This window comes from Salvia hispanica, chromosome 1, assembly GCF_029641045.1.
Source record: "Salvia hispanica isolate PSC_SH4W2 chromosome 1, Shi_PSC_v1, whole genome shotgun sequence".
Lineage (NCBI taxonomy): Eukaryota > Viridiplantae > Streptophyta > Magnoliopsida > Lamiales > Lamiaceae > Salvia > Salvia hispanica.
In genome coordinates, this window is record NC_142692.1 from 4351705 (window position 1) to 4369046 (window position 17342).

The 17342-nt window shown below is 36.0% G+C and overlaps 4 protein-coding genes and 1 long non-coding RNA gene across 8 annotated transcripts; 2 read left to right on the forward strand and 3 right to left on the reverse strand.

Moving 5' to 3' along the window:
* Window positions 1-2516: 2516 nt before the first annotated feature.
* LOC125222211 (vacuole membrane protein KMS1-like) lies at window positions 2517-6552 on the reverse strand. 4 transcript variants are annotated; one of them, XM_048124710.2, is made up of 8 exons: window positions 6277-6548; window positions 4760-4971; window positions 4516-4594; window positions 3910-4209; window positions 3604-3761; window positions 3242-3358; window positions 2974-3156; window positions 2517-2907 (listed from the first exon to the last, which is right to left on the reverse strand). In XM_048124710.2, exons 1-8 carry the CDS (start codon window positions 6338-6340, stop codon window positions 2734-2736), a joined length of 1287 nt encoding a protein of 428 aa, XP_047980667.1. In that variant the 5' UTR covers window positions 6341-6548; the 3' UTR covers window positions 2517-2733. The 4 variants fall into 4 exon arrangements, 3 of the variants coding, with proteins under 3 accessions (XP_047980667.1, XP_088923076.1, XP_088923074.1); XM_089066950.1 differs by lacking the exon at window positions 6277-6548 and adding an exon at window positions 5509-5669; XM_089066948.1 differs by lacking the exon at window positions 6277-6548 and adding an exon at window positions 5386-5514.
* Window positions 6553-9678: 3126 nt separating this feature from the next.
* LOC125224437 (linoleate 9S-lipoxygenase 5-like) lies at window positions 9679-13447 on the forward strand. Its single transcript, XM_048127836.2, has 7 exons — window positions 9679-9919; window positions 10011-10300; window positions 10698-10935; window positions 11018-11356; window positions 11454-11647; window positions 11827-12395; window positions 12512-13447. Exons 1-7 carry the CDS (start codon window positions 9679-9681, stop codon window positions 13284-13286), a joined length of 2646 nt encoding a protein of 881 aa, XP_047983793.1. The 3' UTR covers window positions 13287-13447.
* On the reverse strand, window positions 10783-12665 carry LOC148933135 (uncharacterized). The gene is made up of 2 exons (XR_016131978.1): window positions 12531-12665; window positions 10783-12439 (listed from the first exon to the last, which is right to left on the reverse strand). It is a non-coding gene; the product is annotated as an uncharacterized LOC148933135 (long non-coding RNA).
* Window positions 13448-13888: 441 nt separating the features above from the next.
* On the forward strand, window positions 13889-14681 carry LOC125224439 (photosystem I reaction center subunit II, chloroplastic-like). Its single transcript, XM_048127839.2, has one exon. It carries the CDS (start codon window positions 13940-13942, stop codon window positions 14558-14560), a length of 621 nt encoding a protein of 206 aa, XP_047983796.1. The 5' UTR covers window positions 13889-13939; the 3' UTR covers window positions 14561-14681.
* An 88-nt stretch (window positions 14682-14769) lies between these two features.
* Window positions 14770-16546, reverse strand: LOC125224438 (uncharacterized protein C24B11.05-like). The gene is made up of 7 exons (XM_048127838.2): window positions 16446-16546; window positions 16279-16344; window positions 16101-16198; window positions 15881-16006; window positions 15604-15810; window positions 15440-15505; window positions 14770-15131 (listed from the first exon to the last, which is right to left on the reverse strand). Exons 1-7 carry the CDS (start codon window positions 16489-16491, stop codon window positions 14967-14969), a joined length of 774 nt encoding a protein of 257 aa, XP_047983795.1. The 5' UTR covers window positions 16492-16546; the 3' UTR covers window positions 14770-14966.
* Between the last annotated feature and the right edge of the window lie 796 nt (window positions 16547-17342).

Below are 17342 nucleotides of genomic sequence, written 5' to 3' on the forward strand. Positions count from 1 at the left end.
TCCCATCATGTATATCATAAATGTCAAAATCTAATATTTGAAATTAGGTAGAAAAGTTTAAATTAAGTTGAGTTTGCAGCATTAGATACACTTAATTCAAATTACTCTTTGTCCATTTAGACCAAATATTCTATTGCTTAGACTATTACACTACAATTTTCTTACAAAAAACAGTCGTCGTCTACAGTTTGCAGCACTGGAGCACTCTTAGTTGGAATATTCTTTATTAGTATAATTATTTTTCTTGACGTAGATTTACAAATTATTGTTTTTTTTTTGGATATGAGTTGTATTCTATATACACATCCCACTAATAATGTTTATTTCTATCTTTTTTAAGAAAGACTATATTAACATACAAATTATTTAAATAATAGCTAGACCTTCATTTTTCAACATCTTTTAGGTATTCTTACTTCACCTAAGCTAAATTATTTAATTCTATACTTAGGTCACTTTTCACAGATTCTAGGTTTAAAATTGAAACGAAATTATATACTCCCTCCGTCCGCGAATAGAAGTCCCGTTTTTCCATTTTGGTCCGTCCACGAATAGGAGTCCCGGTTCATAATTACCATAAATGGTAAAGAGGCCCCACATTCCACCAACCCATTCCACTCACATATCATTTAAAACTAATATATACAAGTGGGACCCCTATTCCACTAACTTTCTTCCACTCACTTTTCTTAACATTTCTTAAAACCCGCATCGATAAGAAATGGGACTCCTATTGTTGGACGGAGGGAGTAATAATATAGACGACATTTTTAATTAAAAATTGTAACTAAAGCAATCCTTTTTATTTAGGGTGGTCCAAATCACCCCAATCAGGCAATCATGCTAAAATTATAAATGATAACCCTATGGAAAGCAAGCACATGAAGGTATTAAATTTTACTTGAAGTTATATAAGTAGAAATAAAGAAGTTATTCCCTTGACAACAAGTTCAAACCAAGAGCTAATAAATTATTGAAGTCCAACATTAATTGATATAAGTGGACACTACATTTCATGCATGATTCACAGAACTAGCTTATTAAATAATTCTCCTGTAACAATAAATAAATCTCTTAAAATATGCTACTATTATACTATTAATGACATGCATTTACTGTATTTCAACCATATGAATAGTTGTGAATAAACAGGTTAAATGAAAGCTAAACTCAATGTTATTTTTAATTTTGCAGAGTGTATTGTTCTTTTATTTCGATATACTCTGTTAATTTGAAATTTACATAGTGTAATATCCTTTAAAGTAAAATGATGCTTTTTTTTTCTGAAATTAAGTAGAGGGATTTTGGGAACAAAGAGTTTAATTTTCAGGTTATTGATTAGACCCCTTAGTATATTTCTATAAAAACACCGTGATTTATTTTATTTTATTATATCTACTGTTATTACTATAAATCATACTGCAGTATAAATTAATAAAACAAGAGGGTACATTACTTAAAACTTAGGATTAATTAACTGGGTAGTGATAAATGTACATAATTGCACATACATAATCAATTTTTTTTAACATTTTACATTGAAAATTGATTTATAAATATTTAATTGATTTAAATAAAATTTCATGTTGTACTAATCATTTTTTGCAACACTTCTAAAAACAATTGAAATTTTAATTTAAATATTTGTTTATTCTAAAAAATATTTTTTTACTAAATATTGTACTATAATTAATTCGAATCGAGCTTGAAATTATGTTACGATTTGAAATAAAATTTCTATATCACTTCTTTCTTATTGCTACATATAATACAACAAATAACAAAATTAAGTTTTAATTAAATTCAACTAAATTTAAAAATTTGAAGATAGTACATGTACAGTTTATGTACATTTATCTTGTCTCCTAACTAAAAAATGTATTATTTTAATGGATACAAGGTACACAGAATCTATTTCTTAGATCAAGACGATTAGGTAACCTAATCTGAATAATTGGTATTGTTGTAGTACAAAATATTCATAAAATTCGGATCTTAATTAGATTACAACTTGATATTTTTTTAATCTCATATTTCAAGATATTCTTATACAACTCTGATACATTAAAACATGAACTCCTGCTTTAAAAAAATTCAATAAAAATACTCCCCCCGTCCCAATAAATATGAAACGTTTACTTTTTGACACATGATTTTATGTAGTGTTGTTTTGTGAGTTAAAGAAGAGAGAGTAAAGTAAGAGAGAGGGAAAGTAGAGATAAAATTATTTCTAATTTAAAAAATGTTTTATTTTTAATGGGACAACCCAAAAAGGAAAACGTTTCATTTCTAGTGGGACAGAGAGAGTATAATATTATTGGAACTCATATACCACTTGCATCTGCAGTTCAAGGCAAAAAGCTATTTTAACTCTTAGTACAAGGTTTAGAGTTTTCATCTTAATTGAATGTAGATCATTTTCCCTTAAAAAACAAATTCTTGAAGCATAGTAATATACTACTCTGTAGGATGCCTGTAATATTAAATTCAAGTGAATAATAAAACAGCAGAAGAAATAGAAGCAAAAATGCTTTCTTACATAACCCAAAAAAGAATAGGTCTCAACCCTCCCTCATACTAAAAATCCTGCAATTCCTGTACAATTTCTTCAGAGGGCTTTTCAATGTGATTGTGTATAAATGTCCTAACCAATAAACCTAATTATTAGAGTCCTGGAGAACCATGAAAAATTTAAAAAAAAATAGAAGAAAAATTCATGGAAAATATGAATAATTAGTTGTTAGAAGGTTCCGACGATTTGTTCTTCAATGCAGCAATTTCCTGATCTTGCTCTTTCATTAGATGCCCCTGTGCAGTTGAATTCACAATCTTTACGAAAAAGTTCATCAGCATTATCCACACCACGGTGTTCCAAATAAAAGTCAGCGAGAAATCCCAGTTGGCCGCCTGATTGAAACAAGTGTTAGCAAGAAAGATTCAAGGCAAGTTTGAATAAGAGAGAGGTGCAAATACCTTGACACTTGTAGGAGGAGGCTCAGGTTTCGTGGACAAGTACTTGTCTTTCACGGAGTGAAGATTAGCGATAAGCTTAGGCATAATGTTGCTGAAACCAGGTACAAAGCTGGACAGCCAAAGCAGTTCATTTTCCATCCAATGAAGCAGTTGGTTGTTGCAAACAGATATGATAAACACTGTCTACATTCATATAGGTATGTAAAGAATGTCAATTTTTTAAAAGGTTTTATTTATTTGTTAGAGACAATTGAAATCTTCTACCAACCTGAATGTGAGTCTTGATAATTGCTTTGCCTATCACCGTTGCCAAGAAAAATTCCCAGAAAGGAATTCCGAACTGTCCACACATTATTCCCGCTAGATCAAATAAAGGATTAGGCACCTACAAAATATTCCAGTAGTCCTTAAGTCATAGTGGCAAATGAACATCTGGAAAAGTCCATCAATTGAGTAAGGCAAAGCAATATTGAGCCAAGAAAAAAAATATAAGGAACTGGTTATATTCTGATTTCTGTGACGAGAACAATATTGATTTGTATTTTATGGATTCCTTAACTTACTTAAGAATAGTACCTGATGTAAGTAAAAATTGCAAGTTACACAAAGAAGGGAGTTAAAGCAACTAACCGAAGCAAGAATGAGGATTGTAAAAAAGTTCAGATATTGAGCATGTGACAGAAACCAGCGCTTTATTTGATTCAGACGAGTTGATAAAAATCCCTCATCTTCTGCGGAGGAAGCATCCAATTCTTCCACGGCATTCACTGTGTTACCTGACAAACGAGCTGCACAAAATATGCATATTAGGTTAAACTGAATGAACAATTAATCCAAAAGCACAAAAGCTCTCTATCATCCTAAAAAAGCTCTATGTGGTATAAAAAGCAGTTTGCATCATAAGAAGAAATGAAAACATGTAACCAATGTTCATACCTGCCCTTGAAATGAAGTATGGGGGAAGTTCACCAAGTGCAGTCCCGAAGCCCCATAGAATGGCCTCCAACTGGACCTGGGGCAATATGCTACTCAGTGGGATACGTACACCGTCTGATGGTGGAAACAATGGGGGCCCAAAGTCGGCACAGTTCTTTCCAAGCCATGAAGGGCCTTTTTTTAATTGTATTGTGTCATATGAAGCACTTTTGATGTCTACTCGGCCACATTTTATTGCTTTAATTGTGAAGAATGCAATATGAGGTCCCAAATAGAGAACAAAAGTGTGTAATCCAGATCCTATACAAGTAACACAGTGAAGCAGGTTCAGAAATTAATAGATACGATCATAGAAAAGATCATCTGGAGGTAGGTGACAATAAGTGCTGTTGTATACTGGGATTCCCGTTCTCAAACAACCATGTAGTACAAATTATAATTTTGTAAGTGAGGTTTGTTTTAGCTGACAAGTTTGTTCACCTCAAGAACATTCTTTAACTTTGAATCACAATATGGGCGTGTTCGAGACGTTATTCCATCATTTCTACCAAGTACCAACAACATAAGAATAACCATAATACGCGAACTTTTCAAGCATTAGCTTACCAAGTCCAATAGAAGATGCAACTCCAAGGGCCACCCACCACAGTACAAATTGCACATAACGCTGAATTTCCTCGACATGCTGCATCACAGATTGCAGGTAGATGGTGTTAAACGAAAAACTCAAGGTGTGTCAGTCAGTAATCAGAGGCACCTAAAAGTTTTTGGCAAGAAATAAAGCAACTGAATTTGAATAAGAGAACGATAACATAATGAAAAATATAGCCAAATGTGGCATTTGGATTACCTTCCCATGAGGACCCTCAACAGTCACGAGTAGTGTGCCAATGGCAGCAACAAGAACACTCAACAGGATTAACCAACCGGCATGCGTTAGCATATATGCTACAGATTTTCTTATATACTGCCTTACAGCAAGAACAAAGAGCTTTAATGTCTTGAAAGGCTGTGAAGTCAGAGTCAAGTTTTCTAAATCTTGTTGGTGCTTTTCACGAAGTCCTGAAGATCAGAAATTATCCCATTAAAGGAACATGTGACTGGAAGAAACTGGGAACATCTCATCAAATCACGCTACCTTCCAAAATATTGAATAAAATATAATTCCAAGACAAATTAGCTGCTTCACAGTAGCTTTTCAAACTATAAGACTTGCATCTTATATTAGCACACACTTTGAAGGAAATAAATTCCTGGTAATTTACTAACCATGCAAATGAGTATGCAAAAAATCCTACAAACAATCAACGATCAAATTCTCAATAACCTTAATCATGGCTTGGAAATATAACTTGCTACAACCAAAGACATTACAGTAAAACAAGTCATCTCATTTTTGATGAGTATCACTTCTGATGCTCAAAGAAAAGTTTTCAACTTCTATTTCAAATCTGAAGGAGCCCTAAGGTTCATTACCAATATACCACAGCCTGAGAAAAGCCAAATGTTCTCTGCTTCACTTAACCATACAAGAGAATACGAAGTTACATAGTGAATTTTTCAAAAAAGGCGAATACAAGGGAATTCATATGACATAACCATATTTATATTTTCCGACGAGGGATTAGGCAACACAGCAGCCACTGTGGAAGGAACAGTCAAATATTTTTTTTTCCAAAAAGGATTGATAAAGGTGTTATTGCATTATGCAACCTAGTATCACTGCTTAGTCCTCGACAGATTCACAAGGTACCAAACTTATAATTGCAAAAGGATGTGATTCCATCAGGAACCTAGCATATATACAAACAAATGCACAGTCACATATAAGGCCATCTAGCATCCAGACATCCAAATCAAGATAGAATTGCTCCAATCAAAAGCTCAATTTCCACATCACAATGCCGGTATGAGTATAGCGACAACCATATGTGATTAGACCACTACCATATTCTTCCAACTAAAATCCATATGGATAAACCAAAAGAATTGATGAACCACTAGACCTAATTGAATAACATCCTGAAATAATTTGCAACATATTGCACCAACTTAACTGCAGCTGACAATGATACCATGTGGCATCAAAGAAAATACAATGTGATGAATTCCAACTCCCTAAACAAAGTAATCATTAATCCTGGTTTAACATATGTATCCGCAAACCTAAAATTTGACAATAATATGATAATATCCACAACAAGGTGCTAAAATAAATTCAAATCCGCATATAAAGAATGGAATCTCAGATTTAAATCAAGTAAAAATGAAAAAAGTACCAATCTTTAAAATCTTTTCCACCATTAACAAATACAATCCCTAAATCAAAATCATACGCCAAAATTTATTTAGAGACGATCAACACACCTGAGATCGACATCGCTCTATCACCAGAAACAGTGTCGGAATTCAAAATCTTGTTGGAGCCCATTTGCCTATATTCTTTCACATACCATTCGTCACAAACTCGCCAATCCAAAAAAAAGTTATGAAAAACGAAAACAAGAAAAAATCTGGGTTTATTGAGAGATCTGTACGTCGAATGTTTGCTGGAAATATTAAAATATTAAAATATCCAAATAGATAGCTTTGCTTGAATATAGAATATTGCAGAGATTGATAGTTACGAAATTGATACAGAAGAAATATTCTCTTATTTATAATATATAATATAATATGCATAATGATGTGAGGATGCAATTAATAACTAAATAAACTTTAAAATAAATCCCAATAACCGAAATAACTAATCAATGCATATCCTAATTTCAAATCTTATATTGCTATTACGCATATCGATCACTACAAAACACGACAAAATCCTATTATTGTTATTATTATTATATTAGTATTATTTTTTATAGTTGTATTTATGAAATCACGAACAATCACATTAAATATAAATTTATCTTCACATAAATAAGTGTTCAGTAGCCATACCCTCTATCATATGTGTAATACTCCATCCGTCCCAGATAATTTAGAACACTTTGATCCGACACGGATTTTAAGAAATCTAATGGAAAGTGAGTTGAAAAGGTTGGTGGAATGTGGATCCTACTTTTAAAGTATTAGTTTTATAATAAAATGTGAATAGGAATGAGTTAGTAAAATATGAGATCCACTATCAAAAATGGTAAAAGTGAAGTGCGACAAATTATATAGGACGACCCGAAATAGAATAGTGGGTCGAATTATCTGGGACGGAGGGAGCAATAACTTGCTTGGGATTGGGCCGATCCCGCCTGGTGAAATAAATTGAATTAAGTTTGATTGTCAAAAAAATGAAAATATTTCAAATGAAATTTAATAAACGTGTTTAAGTAATAGAATAGAATACAATTAGTAGCAATCATTCAAATGTAAAGAACAATTATTTTAAAGCCCAACAAAACCTAGAGTCGGGCAAATTGGGCCGGTCGAGCCTAGCTGATTTTGCTGGCTCTAATCCATAAACTGTTTATAGCTAAACATAGGTAGCACTAGAGTGAATCATTTATTAGAGTTCCAACTTATATCAAATCTCATGCTGCCACGTAGCATGAAACATGCAATATTATAAACACTAAAATGCAATACATTCGTGAAGTTGTTAATGAATTTCCACATATTGCATTTTAATTATAGACAAATTGCATTTTATATTATTGAGTTTTGCATTTTTACATAAATTGTCTACAGTGCAAAATAACTATGTATAAAATGCAAATTAAATAGTCTATATCTAAAATGCAAAACTTAACAATAAAAAAATGCAATATGCCTATAACTAAAATGCAATCTGCCGAAATCCATCTACAAATTCTACAAATGTATATTGCATTTTAGTGTTTACAATATTGCATGTTTCGTGCCACGTGACAGCACGAGATTTGATGTACATTATAACTTTAAAATTAGTTACTTATTTTTTAAGCACATCCCTACTACTATAAGTTTATAGATAATGCTCCCCAAGTCCGTGAATAGGAAACTCGATTTGCCATTTTGGAACGTCCATAATTATAAGTCCCATTTTATTTTTGCTATAAGTAACAAATAGGTTTTCATATTTCATCAACTCATCCCACTCATATTTTATTACTCCTGTATAAAATTACTATAATTATATTCTATTATATTTTTCCGCGATTTTTTCTTTATTATGTTGAACTCAATTGGGATGTCTAATTGCAAACGGAGAGAGTAGCAATTAGATATATATAAACTCAAATTATAAACCTAATAAACTATACTAAATATTATATCAATTAGACTAAGTATAACTCTCAAATCATAACCGTTCATTCATACAAAACAACTACTACTAGTATATGGAGTATTAGTTAATATCAAAACACTCCAATAGGAAAATACTACACATGCTAATTGCAGAACTCTAACAATAAACCAGCTCATTGTCTCCAATTTAGATTACTTCCATATCTTATTTTTTTCTATGATCCATAAAATGTCAGGAACATGATTGTGAAATGTGAACCTTTGTTGCAGGCTTGATGAAGATACTTAACGATCACATTGCTCGAATAGTATAATTTGAGAATCTTCAAATATTTGTAAATGCCAAGTAGTGCTAAAACCAATCAATTATAGTTTACAAATACATATATTACTTTTGTAAAAAAACAAGATAACATATTATAATTAGAAGATAGGAATGCAAGTTGGCGTGATGTATTAGTTTGTCACAATTATATATCGTAGATCTCACAACCATGGAAAATTAAATAGCAAAAGATGCCAACATTATCTCTCAAGTTGAGCAGTTGATTAGGACATCTATACGTTAATAATAATTCAATTTACGTAGGCCCTCAATTATTAATGATCAGTTGACAGTAGTAGTAGGTTCACACTGTGAATAATGTGTTTTAATTTATATATAGATAATGAATATTTTATTTTGGGCACTGATTTATATTGTTTGACTAAATTTTCTTAAAGAAGACCTTGCACATAGAAGAAGAGAAGGTATTTCCAAAAGAATGATATGAACAAAACTAAAAGGAATATGCTATACTCCTTTTTTGTAGTACTATTTTTTTAGCCAATCTTAAAAAAGTTCACTTGTACCAAAAAAATCTTGAGTTTATTCGTAGCTTTGCGTATCAAGAAAGCTACGTATAACCATTTTTCACGACATATATTTATTATACACTATTAATTACATATCGATTATATCATACTCTATTATTTTATTATTTACTTATATACGTACAAGAGTATTATTTTTATGACATGATAAACTTACAATTACAACTGATATCTCAATAAAGCACTACTCAAATATAAGTTCATGTAGTAGCAAGAAGGATCTAATCTAACAAATTTGACTTATGGTTAGCTTTAACTTAAGTATTTATTTGGTCATCAAAAAATAATTATTCCACATTTCCACCTAACTTCATTTTTGTGAATAAATAATCCTAAAAATAATTTGTAACAACTAAAATCCTCCAATGATATGAAACAGGCTGGAAATTGTCCCTGGATACAGGACAAAAATAGTTGAAATTATTAAATTCCCAACTTACAATAATCATGTTTATTTAATTGTTTCCCCACGTGACAACAGCTTCTTCTATTAATTAATTCCAAAAAATGAAGAAATAGTCCAAGGCATCATACGACTCATCTACCTTCCAAGAAAAAACACACCATCGCTGTTGCTACAGCTGCATTCATAAATTTCTACTATAATAAAACCACCCAATTCTCAAACTAATTCATTGCATCTTTCATTTCCAAAACACGATTTTCATATTAACAATGGGGATTTTCCCTCCATGCGACTCTTCAGAGGTGATGGAGAAGCTGCTCGGATCCGTGTGTGGGAAAACCAGAGACGAACCCATTCCCACTCCATCGAAAATCAAAGGCAAAGTCGTGTTGATGAAGAAAAACGTTATGGACAGTACCGATTTGTGGGCATCGTTCGTGGACCGGGTCCACGAGGTCTTCGGTCGAGGCATCTCTTTGCAGCTCATTAGCTCTGATCATTTTGACCCCGGTTAGTGAATTTACGGAGATTTTTTTTTTTTTTTTTAAAGAGGATCAATAATAGTTTCTCGTTTATAATTATTTTTATTTATTTATTGCAGATGATCAGAAGAGAGGGAGGCTAGGAAAGGAGGCCTACTTGGAGGATTGGGTGACCAAGTTCACTTCACTTAAAGCTGAAGATGAGGTCTCCTACGATGTCGAATTTGAGGACTGCCTCGGGATTCCCGGGGCTTTCGTTATCCGGAATCGGCATCATAGTCAAATCTATCTCAAGTCCCTTGAGTTGGAAGATGTCCCCGGACACGCAGGACCTCTCCATTTTGTATGTGACTCGTGGGTTTATCCCTCGCGTCGCTATGATTCGGACCGCATCTTTTTTTCAAATAAGGTACGGAATATATTTTTCTCGATTTAATATCTTCTAATGTCAATTTTCTTAGTAGAATATGAAAATCTACAATATGAAGCACCTAAATATGAAGTAATTAAACCACTATTTGGAATCTTGTTGTCTCCTTTTGTTTCCAAGCTAAAGCAATTTTGTAATACTACTACTATAGTAATAACAATTTATACAATTGTCAGTTACTACTAATAATAAAAGATGCGTCTGATTCATTCTACTCATTAACATAGTACAATACAGTAGTCCATACACATAACTAATTATCATAGACAGGGGGAATTTAGGGATGTTGACCATCTTAAATTACTATGTTTATTAACTATTCATATATATCAAATTAATTATAAATGTAGGATTTATTTATTTTTTATTTGATCAGGCATACCTACCATCGGAAACGCCACCACCACTAATCGTTTATAGGGAGCAAGAGCTAAAAAACCTCCGAGGAAAAGGCTCCGGCGAGCTCAAGGAGTGGGACAGAGTGTACGACTACGCATTCTACAACGACCTTGGAAGCCCCGAAAAAGGCGAGGATCATGCCCGCCCCGTGCTAGGCGGATCAGCCTATCCGTACCCTCGTAGAGCACGGACAGGCCGCGCACCAAACAAAAAAGGTACCATTACAATACACTTGACGCACATTAGTCAAAATTTTCACTACTGTACTAATAAGATACCCAACCTTGTTGACTGAAGATCCCAACACGGAGAGCAGACTGTTTCTCCTAAACCTAAACATCTACGTCCCACGAGACGAAAAATTCGCCCAAGTCAAGTTCTCGGATTTCATTGCCTATGCTATAAAATCGATAGGGCAAGTCCTTGTCCCCGAGATCAAGGCCGTGTTCGACAAAACGTTCAACGAGTTCGACACGTATGACGACGTCTTGAGCGTCTACGAGACGAGGACTCAGTTGCCTGACGATAAATCCTTAGCGAAAATCAAAGACTGCGTTCCGTGGGAGCTGCTTAGAGAGCTCATTCGCTCCGATGGTGAGAGGTTCCTCAATTTCCCAGTTCCTGAAGTTATACAAGGTACACATACATTTTAGACTATAGTATAATCTGGTATGTCACATTTTCAATTTGATTTGATTGATTCGAATTAAATTTAACATGAGTTCCTATGCAGCGAGTGAGACGGCGTGGAGAACGGATGAAGAGTTCGGCCGTGAAATGCTGGCCGGTGTCAACCCGGTTGTCATTCGACTTCTCGAGGAGTTTCCACCAAGAAGCAAACTAGACATTGAAGTATATGGCAATCAACATAGTACCATCACAACAGAGGACATGGAGAAAAACATGAATGGCCTCACTGTTATTGAGGTAAAATTAAGATACTCATCTCATTTAGTATCATTTAGAGGAGGATAGGAAAAGTTTTATCACTACGAATAATCCGCTCTGATACCATAATAGAGTTTACATCTCTAAATCAATTGACTATAAATAGAATAGTTTATTATACTTATATAGTGATTTCAGTTATTACTTTACCTGTAAAGGCAATAGAGAAGAAGAAGTTGTTCATACTAGATCACCACGACTCGCTGATGCCGTACCTGAGACGGATCAACACGACGTCGACCAAGACTTACGCCACCCGAACCATCCTTCTGCTCGAGGAAAACGGCACGTTGAAGCCACTCGCCATTGAGCTCAGCTTGCCACACGAATCCGGAGATTCGCATGGAGCAGTGAGCAGAGTGTTCACTCCATGCCAAGGCGTTGTAGGCGGCATGATTTGGCAGCTAGCAAAAGCATACGCCGCCGTCAACGATTCCGGCTTCCACCAGCTCATCAGCCACTGGCTGAACACCCACGCCGTGATCGAGCCATTCTCGATCGCGACGAACAGACAGCTGAGCACTCTCCATCCGATCTACAAGCTCCTCAAGCCACACTTCCGCGACACGATCCACATAAACGCTTTGGCCCGCCACACTCTCATCAACGCTGGTGGAGTACTCGAGACCACCGTCTTCCCCGGCCGATACGCCATGGAAATGTCCTCCTTGGTCTATTCGAATTGGAATTTCACTGATCAGGCCCTCCCGAAGGACCTTCTCAAAAGGTATGTTACAAACTCTAATATCCCACATCGGTTGTTTAGAAAAACTGCAATTAAGTTTATAAACTAAATGAGTTCTCTCTTCTGATATACTAATATTTTATTATCTCTAAAAACAGAGGAGTGGCGGTTCCTGACCCGAGCCGGCCGCACGGCCTCCGCCTTCTGATAGAGGACTATCCATTCGCGGTGGACGGGTTAGAAATCTGGTCAGCGATCAATCTCTGGGTGACGGAGTACTGCTCGTTGTACTACCTGACCGATGAAAAGGTGACCGGAGACGTGGAGCTTCAGTCGTGGTGGAAGGAGATTCGGGAGGTCGGGCACGGGGACCTGAAAGACAAGCCGTGGTGGCCGGAAATGGCGACACGAGACGAGCTCATCGAGTCTTGCACCATAATCATATGGGTGGCGTCGGCCCTCCACGCGGCGGTCAACTTCGGCCAGTATGCTTATGCCGGTTATCTCCCGAACCGGCCCACTGTGAGCCGGCGGTTCATGCCTGAACCGGGTTCGCCCGAGTACGCCGAGCTGGAGAATGTGGACAATCACGAGGTTGTGTTTCTGAAAACCATAACGGCTCAGTTCCAGACGCTGCTCGGGGTGTCGCTGATCGAGATGCTGTCGAGGCATTCGACGGATGAGATCTATCTTGGGCAGAGGGAGACGCCGTATTGGACCGGCGACCAAGAACCGGTTCGGGCGTTCAAGCGGTTCAGCGCTTCGCTGGTTGAGATTGAGGATAGGATAAAGAGTAGGAATCTCGACCCGGAGTTGAGGAACCGAACCGGGCCGGTTCAGATGCCGTACATGCTGCTCTATCCCAACACTTCGGATGAGACCAAAAAGGGTGGACTTAATGTCAAGGGAATTCCAAATAGTGTGTCTATCTAAATACATCAATCTAGTTATTTATGTCACATATTTTCTTGTAATAAGTCGATTTTGAGTATTATTTGAGTTGAGGATTCAAGTAGTCACCTCCACTATTCTGTTGTATGTTTTAAAATAATGCACTTTTGTTATAAATACCACAATAATTGACTTGAGTCAAATTTATTTGCACCAACAATTAATCCTTTTCTTGGGTAGATTTCTTTTTAGATACTTTAGTCTTATAGTATATTTAATTATTTCTCCTAAGTAAATCTATTTTCACTTAATTTTTATCTCGTGCTCAAATCTAACGTCTTACTTATAGTGAGACAGAAGGAGTTAAATGAAAAACACCATCATAAGCATAGGAAAAAAATTGACAAATTAAGAAGGAAAATTAAACTCAAGTAACTCAACCGTAAGGGTAATTAGGTCCATACAATCGATTATCCAAAAAAAATGTTAAAAAACAAAAGGAAATCCAAATAAAATACAGATGGCAGCAGTTTGAAGAAGGTAAGGCTTGATATCAAATGCCACAATCTAATTGGCTCAACCATATCACCTTATCCCCAATATCCAAACATTTCCTCATCAACTAATATTCAAAATCAAACCTCCTCCTTCCATTTCCCACCACCCAAAAGAAAGAGAGAAGATACAACCAAGTGATGGCCATGGCAACCCAAGCCTCCCTCTTCTCCGCCGCCGCCCCCAAATCCGCCGTGGCAGCCCCATGGAAGCAATCCCTCGCCAGCTTCCCCTCCCTAAAGCCCGCCAAAACCCACACACCCCGCCCCATCCGCGCCATGGCCGAGGAGGCCCCAGCCGCGACTGAGGCCGCCCCGGCAGCCCCCGCGGGATTCACCCCGCCGGAGCTGGACCCGAACACCCCGTCCCCGATCTTCGGGGGCAGCACGGGCGGGCTCCTCAGGAAGGCGCAGGTGGAGGAGTTCTACGTGATCACGTGGGAGTCCCCCAAGGAGCAGGTGTTCGAGATGCCGACCGGCGGCGCCGCCATCATGAGGCAGGGGCCGAACCTGCTGAAGCTGGCGAGGAAGGAGCAGTGCCTCGCCCTCGGCACCCGGCTCCGGTCCAAGTACAAGATCAAGTACCAATTCTACCGGGTTTTCCCCAACGGAGAGGTGCAGTATCTGCACCCCAAGGATGGGGTCTACCCGGAGAAGGTCAACCCCGGAAGGACCGGAGTCGGCCAGAACTTCCGGTCCATCGGGAAGAATGTCAGCCCCATCGAGGTCAAGTTCACCGGCAAACAGGTCTACGATCTGTGAGCGGTTTGTAATTTGTTTGTAATCGTGTATTTATGCTTGTTCTCTTTTTCTTTTTTGCTTCATCAAAGATACTCCTACTTTGTTAAATGTGGTTTAGTAATTCATCCCTATCATTCATATATCTCCTACAAATTCTTTTCTCACAATATACAATAAAAAATGCGGATGATAAGAAATTGATGATATTGTGCGTTGAAAATGTAAACACAACGAAATAAAAATCAATTTCTTGTTGTGTTATTCATTTTTAACATTTGATTAGATGAATCCATTGTTATCGAATATCCACGTACAAATTACAATTATTGATCAACGTACATAAAGATTAAAGATTACAGAATTGATTCACATGCATACACAGATTGTACATAGCAGTTGATTAGTTGTAGATGTACAATTAAGTGAGTCAAGCAACAACGGTAGTGGCTGCATAAACGGAATCCATTTCATTTCTGGCGTGACTAATCCTCTTATCATCATCACCTACCCATATTTCTGGGATCATCTGCACCATGTTTGTCACCGTTTCTATAGCATAGTCTGCTTCTTGGCTCTTTGTTACTCTTCCAACCTTTTTTCACAAAATTAAACTAATTAGAATTATATAATTAGGTATATAAATAGTTCAGTCACACCAACTGTCAGGACTTAAGTTTAGTAATTAGCTGTCGCTTTGGATTAGATTAATAGTATTCCTTATACATATAGAAGGGAATTATTCTGCCAATTTTTTGTCGCATTTGGCTTATAGTTTTCATAGAGGAGTTCATATTCTTGAGAAGCAACCTTTAGGTCTCAATGACTGGTTACTTCACGATAGATTAGGTATTTCATATTCTCGTTAGTTTGTTTGTTGCCGCTTTTATCACCAACACTTACCAAAACTGTCCGAAGCCCGACAGCCTTCCCGGCGGCTATATTCTTCACATTGTCGTCGAAAAACAACTGCAGCATAGCAAAACAGAGCCTCAAAAAAAGATGGAACGAAAAATTCACCCAATAATCAAAGAGAAATTAAAATTGACTGCGATCGGTGTTCATACCGTGCGGCGGGGATCGACGTCTGCGGCGTCGACAGCGATCCTCATCGCCTCCATGGACGGCTTCAAGACCACGGGATGTTCCATCGATGCGGGTTTCCACAAGCCAGGGTTCATCGTTTCGAAACATATGATCTTGTCAAAGCAGTCTCTGATTCCGAGGCGATCCAGCGCTTTCATCGCGTGAATTCTATCCGAATTCGTGAAAATCTGCCAAAACGTGAAACTTTTATACTCTAATTACGGTTATTTTTGTGGTTGACAGATGATTTAATCTTACGATTTTGCGCTGTTTGATCGATTGCAGAATGTTGCGCAGCTCTGCGTCCGGTTTGATCAGATCGTAGGGCAATCTTCCGTGCACGAATCTGTGATAATCATCGGGATGGATATCATATCCTAAATCCTGCAAAAAACACAAAAATGATTCGGTGATTAGTACTTTGCTAAATTGAAGATAATTCGTAAAGTTTAGGTAGAATAGAGGATGAATTAATTACCCGGAGGCCAGCTAAGGAGCTTCCATAAGTTCTGAAAAGCTCTCTGTTCATATCCTGAGCTTCGGATTCAGAAATTCCAAATTTCTCAGCAAGAAATTCTGCAACAAAATCAACCATTTTAATTTAACTAAGCTGGAAATGAGTTTATTTAATAAATAATGGTGGTAATTAAATTAACCTTCAACGTTTCGTTTAAGAGCTTTGCCAATTCCAGTCTTGGAAGAATACAGGGTATCATCCAAATCTGCTCATATGAAATGAAAAGAAAAATTAAAAATTCATACAATTATTTCATCTAGCCATTAGTATATACACTCATCAGAATTGCAGCGGGAATAAGTATACCAAATATGAGGGTCTGAAAAGGGGAAGAAATGCCGGAAGAATTCATATCGGAAATGGAAAATTAAGGTTTAAAGGAATTTCAATTTTGAGAGGACTCACAGAAATGTGATGAAGAACGGTATTTATAGGGAGCGGATAAAGATGAAATGCAAGTTTGAATTAACCGCTGACTCAGCTGGGTCCCATCTTCCAATAATATTGAAATATTTTAATACTCATCACCGTCACAACTCTGATCTCCATTGTTTTTTAATTAATTATTTAATTAGTGGAGGGGAAATAATTGGAGTATTTCGTAAATATCTATGAAATGGTTTCATATTTACTTAATTTTTCGTAAATATCATTAAAATTGGTTTAGATATTTTATTACTTTAATTTTCATAAATAGTAGGACTACTACTATCTTTGAAAAGGGTTTAGATATTTTTCTAGTTCTATAATGTTGACAAATGAAATAAAAATAACAATATTTTACGTTAGTGTAAAAAGAAACATAAAATTAGAATTCTAAAAATATCTCACGTGTAAAGAAATTTTTTTAAATACTAGTACTACTCCATGTAAGTGAACTATGTATATGTCACTCCAATCGACAATTCATTTTAGAATAGGAACTTATGAATTTCAACTTAGGTATCAACTTTGCCCTAATTTGACCCAAATGTTCCGATTTTTTGTTTGTACTAAAAATCAGTAATTTTAATTTATAAAAATGTTTTTTTTTTGCCTCATTTTATAAAATAATAATGAAATGATATTTTAGGCAGAGTTGTTGATTGTATTAAAGTTCGTAGAGAAATGTAGTAGGAGTAGCAAATAAAAACAAATGTGGACATCTTTATTAAGACAGAAAGAATAATTTTTTTAACAATAATTGTTACAGACATCTTTATT

What these genes read in the sequence shown, in the direction of transcription:
- LOC125222211 (XM_048124710.2), bottom strand. Translation starts at nt 6,340, where the DNA reads ATGGGCTCCAACAAGATTTTGAATTCCGACACTGTTTCTGGTGATAGA. An exon ending in CAATCCTCATTCTTGCTTCG is followed by an intron (nt 3,359 to 3,603) that starts GTTAGTTGCTTT and finishes AATATTTTGTAG; the next exon opens with GTGCCTAATCCTTTATTTGA. An exon ending in TTATCAAGACTCACATTCAG is followed by an intron (nt 3,157 to 3,241) that starts GTTGGTAGAAGA and finishes ATATGAATGTAG; the next exon opens with ACAGTGTTTATCATATCTGT.
- LOC125224437 (XM_048127836.2), top strand. Translation starts at nt 9,679, where the DNA reads ATGGGGATTTTCCCTCCATGCGACTCTTCAGAGGTGATGGAGAAGCTG. An exon ending in ATGGCCTCACTGTTATTGAG is followed by an intron (nt 11,648 to 11,826) that starts GTAAAATTAAGA and finishes TTACCTGTAAAG; the next exon opens with GCAATAGAGAAGAAGAAGTT. An exon ending in CCGAAGGACCTTCTCAAAAG is followed by an intron (nt 12,396 to 12,511) that starts GTATGTTACAAA and finishes CTCTAAAAACAG; the next exon opens with AGGAGTGGCGGTTCCTGACC.
- LOC125224439 (XM_048127839.2), top strand. Translation starts at nt 13,940, where the DNA reads ATGGCCATGGCAACCCAAGCCTCCCTCTTCTCCGCCGCCGCCCCCAAA.
- LOC125224438 (XM_048127838.2), bottom strand. Translation starts at nt 16,491, where the DNA reads ATGAATTCTTCCGGCATTTCTTCCCCTTTTCAGACCCTCATATTTG. An exon ending in ACGTCGATCCCCGCCGCACG is followed by an intron (nt 15,506 to 15,603) that starts GTATGAACACCG and finishes GCTATGCTGCAG; the next exon opens with TTGTTTTTCGACGACAATGT. An exon ending in TCGGGCTTCGGACAGTTTTG is followed by an intron (nt 15,132 to 15,439) that starts GTAAGTGTTGGT and finishes TTGTGAAAAAAG; the next exon opens with GTTGGAAGAGTAACAAAGAG.